The sequence below is a fragment of the Acanthamoeba castellanii genome (assembly GCF_000313135.1).
Source record: "Acanthamoeba castellanii str. Neff unplaced genomic scaffold scf7180000084692, whole genome shotgun sequence".
Lineage (NCBI taxonomy): Eukaryota > Discosea > Longamoebia > Acanthamoebidae > Acanthamoeba > Acanthamoeba castellanii.
Genome location: NW_004457717.1, coordinates 5,501 through 9,566, shown reverse-complemented (window position 1 = coordinate 9,566; position 4,066 = coordinate 5,501). Strand labels below are relative to the sequence as shown.

Sequence of the window (4,066 nt, the reverse complement as noted above, 5' to 3'; positions counted from 1 at the left end):
GTCTCATCGTATTGCATGAGAGTGAACTATGACGGGTGCGCACCAGGCGAGGCAGCTTCGTAGATGAGCTCGGTCACGGTCGGCCGACGTTCGCGTGTCCTGACCGAAAAGCCGTCGGGGTCTTGCACCTCCGAGGCGTCACCGCCGTTCATGACTTGCTGCGAAGCGAAAAGAGCGCGCAGGGTCAGCTCCGGTGCAAAGAACGAAAGCGAAGGGCAGAAACGAAGAGCGAAAGAGAAGCAATTAATAAATAGTGAAAAATTGTGCACAAAAAGGCACAGCGGAGGGGACGCACCGGCAGACGGAAGCGAACTTGGTCGGCCTCGTCGTCTTCTTCGTCAGATGAAGAGGGTTCTATGACGAAGAGATCTTTATACTTGTCCTTCCCCTTGTTGCTGTTGATCTTCAACACGGGCACCTTGTGCTCCTGCATCTCCATGCCCTCATCTTCATCCGATGAACCCCCGCCGAAGCGCACCTTGCGCCGTTCGTCTCCATCCATCTTTCAAAAAACAAAAAATCTTTGGTTTGTTTGCCTCACTCCTTGCAACACCAAACGATAAAAGATGTCAATAAACGTCCAGAAAAATTAAATAAAAGATGTGCGAGTTTGCAGTGGTGCTTGCTCGTGGGCTATTTTAGACCACACAAAATGTAAAGCATAGTGTGTGGCTGCCGCAGAGCATCTTGAAATTCCTGGCCATGTGCAAATAGCCGTTGCACGACACAGAAAGAACAAATAGGCGCCAGGGGCAGCCTCCGTTCCTCCACTTCCTGTATGGCGGAGCAAGCTACCCAACGCCGACCCTGAGGAAAACCAGAAAAACCCTGCAAGAGCTGGTGAAGTCTTGTTGTTGCTCTCCATGCCATTGTTGTTGTTGTTGTTCATGCTGCTGGGTGTAGCCCTGGCTTGTGTGGTGAGATCACATGCTTTTTGAGGGCCTCCTTCTCCTGCTTCCACTGCTGGGGTGTGTGCAGCTCAAACACATTGTGGGTGTCAGCCTTGTGGGTCCATGGCAGCAGGACATCAGCCTCACACTGCTTGGTGTACTCAACCAAGGCTGCCACAGCAACATGAGCACCACCAACAGTGCCACACAGGCCTTGACCAACTCTCTTGAGCATTGCCATTGTTGCAGTTGTCCAGTGAAGAAGCAGCAGGGGGGGGTATGAAGTGGGAGATGTGGTGCCTATTTGTTTGCACCAAACAATGGTCTGGCTGGTTTGTCATATGTCTTCCATCCTTCCTATTCCTTTGTCCTGCCTTTGGGGGGGGGGCTGACACCTGCTCCTTTTACTCAAGCACAGCCACAGCTGGGGTGATTTACACCTGAAGTGGTTGCTGCATCACTTGGAAAAGAAGCAAAAAAAATAAATAATAAGAAATTTCCACTTTTATCACAATGGGGACATCAGGACCTGTCACCCAAGCAACATGAATGAAGTTGATGGGTTGTTGATGGGAGGGGGGCTATTTCTTGCTGGAGGAGTGCCGCGTCAGCAAAGCGGTCCGATACGAGAACATTTCCTCTTCATTTTCATTATACGAGATAATTAATTCTTTCTCTTTTCCCAACTTTCTCTCTGTTTGGCGCCATTAAAGCCGGAATTGGCCGAAATTTGGGCTTTTTTACTGTTAATGTGAAAGAGCAACTGGGAAGTTGGCTGATTGCGGCCAAAATGCCAACATAACCCTAAAGGTACTTAGAATGATGCTCAAGGCTAAAGGAGTAGACCAGAGGAGCATCTTTGAACCAAACAACTCCACCAGGCCTGAAGAAGGCAAACACGATGGCATCACCTGCAGTTACATCCAAGAGACTTGAGCAATCCAGCCAGGCTGGAGGTCTGATCGCACTTGTTCTGTACCTGGCATCGGCCATTCTCCTCATCGTGTCATCGGCACTTACTGTCGCAAGTAGGGACACTTCTCTGGGTATCACTGGTGCCACCTCTGGCGCGTTCATCATCGTATGCCCCCCCCCAAACCTAACCGCGTCTGTCCATGCTGTGCTTGGTTCACTAATGACCGTTCTCCTTGTGTATTGTCGTTATAGGCTGGAGGTGTTGTCACTTTCTTTGCCGAGTATCTTCTCATGAGCGCCTTGCGTAGGCGGCGGGTCCCGGAAACAACCAAAGCAGCGCAAGGCAACATGATTTGGTCGGCAGTCCCCATCACCGCCGGTACTACACACTTCGTTCCAAACAGACAGTTTCTGGTTTTGGCCAGAGCGAGTCATTGCTGATACACCATTTGCAGGGGGCATTGTCTACACCATTGGCTATGCACTCAAGATCGGTCCGGCTGGCGCCCCTGGTCCAAGCATCATCGCCACCATTGGTGCTGCCGTGCTGCTGTATGGACTCGTCAATCGACTGCTCGTCATTCAGGTTTCCAGACGAAGGCGTACCTTTCCTGGGTTCCTCCGGGTTGTGGCTATAGACTTCATTGTCGCTGGTACGACTTCTCTCTGCAACCTTGCTGGAACTCACTGCTCATCACCAATGCACCTCATCAGGCGGAATCATGTTTCTATTGACCAACATCATTTATATCATCGGTACGATCTACTGCACACACAACAACAAGGATGAGAATGCAGCTCATGTTGACAAACACCTCATCAGGACCGAGGTGGTCACTGACGCTCGGAGGTATCTTCGGGATCGTTGCCGGAGGTCTCTTCAGCACAGGCTTCATCATCATGATGATATCGCTCGTAATGGACTTTGTCAAGCTTTCGACACAGCCGCCGGAGCCCCTGCTCAGAGATCAAGAGTGACCATGTGAGGCCGGGTGGGGCTGAACCGCGAAGAACATTACGGGCCAACAAGATGTTTTTGTTTTTTCGCAAATACGTTGGCGCTGTTTCGGCCAACAGTTGTAGCCACGGGGTTGTTTTTTAATGGCCCTGAAAAAAAGGTTGTGCATTGCACGAATATGTCACCACACCCACTGCCCTGCACTGGGGTGCATCCGTCGACGACTACGCGCAAACATAACCAAGTACGCCGCGAGCTGCAAGAAGATCTGTCGGTTGCACTACGCGCCATGGCCCGCACGCAGGACAACCTCACCCTTGTCTTCAACGAAGCCATCCGCGACATGAAATAGAGAAACTTGACTTGTTTCTCCTCCAGTAGTAGTAGTGGTAGTGGAAGAACCAAGACCACGTTCAAGGACAATGGCCAGGTGGTCATCAGCGAGATCTTCTTTGTCGATTTCACCGTTTACAAGAGCGGCATGCAGCTGTTTCGCCTCCTCGAATGCTGCAAGAAGACCGAACCGGAGAGGGTCATGAAAGTGGCAAAGATGAACCCATACAAGAATGCGCAGCGATCGACAGCAGGACCGGGCAGGTGACGCGAGAGTTTTTCAGGCTCACCGTCTTACAGAATGTTAAGCGCAAGGTGGTAAGCAGCAGCAGCAGCATCAGCAGCGGCCAGGATGAAACAACAGCCATCGTTGCTAACCCAGGCCTCCGTACGGTACTGAAAAAGGGCATCAAGGGAACAGGAAACGCAGCAAGCGCAAGCACGCCGACGAGGACGAGCACCTGAAGAACGTGCAGTGGGAAATGAAGAAGAGGCTGCGGAGGGCCATGAAAAAACCCACGTTATCAAGATGGAAGTCGGGGATAGCGAGATGGTAGACCAGGTGGTGGACATTATCAAGTCTCTGCCCGACCTGGGCAAGTGGGCAGATTCGGGTGCGAGTCACAGAGGGTTCAAAATGAAGGCGGTCGCAAGAACATGTCGCTCATGGTCAAGTGCCACTCGGGGAGGACTGGAGGCAGGGACAAACACTACACTCCTTTTCGAGCTTCCCGAAGATATGATGGTGATAGGACCTGCTCCGATCCTACGGTTGGAGTGAGGGCTGATGCCGTTGCAGCTTCCGTTGTTATCAGCTCCACGTTCGTTTTCGTGAACGCCGGACGCTTGGGAACGGCAGGCTTTGCTGAGCGAGTTTTCGCTCATGGGGTTCGTCTGGACTATGGGATCGGCATCCTCATTGGGCTTGATCATGATAGTCTCGAGAGGCGGCTCTGGTACGACACCATCT

The 4,066-nt window shown here is 51.8% G+C and overlaps 2 protein-coding genes across 2 annotated transcripts; one reads left to right on the top strand and one right to left on the bottom strand.

Moving 5' to 3' along the window:
* Nucleotides 1–26: 26 nt before the first annotated feature.
* ACA1_350370 (uncharacterized protein) lies at nt 27–502 on the bottom strand (the record flags this gene model as incomplete). Its single annotated transcript, XM_004357644.1, has 2 exons — nt 27–158; nt 296–502. The coding sequence occupies 2 exons, from the start codon at nt 500–502 to the stop codon at nt 27–29; spliced, it is 339 nt and encodes a 112-aa protein (XP_004357701.1).
* Nucleotides 503–2,153: 1,651 nt separating this feature from the next.
* ACA1_350360 (uncharacterized protein) lies at nt 2,154–2,783 on the top strand (the record flags this gene model as incomplete). Its single annotated transcript, XM_004357643.1, has 3 exons — nt 2,154–2,184; nt 2,261–2,458; nt 2,695–2,783. The coding sequence occupies 3 exons, from the start codon at nt 2,154–2,156 to the stop codon at nt 2,781–2,783; spliced, it is 318 nt and encodes a 105-aa protein (XP_004357700.1).
* Nucleotides 2,784–4,066: the final 1,283 nt, after the last annotated feature.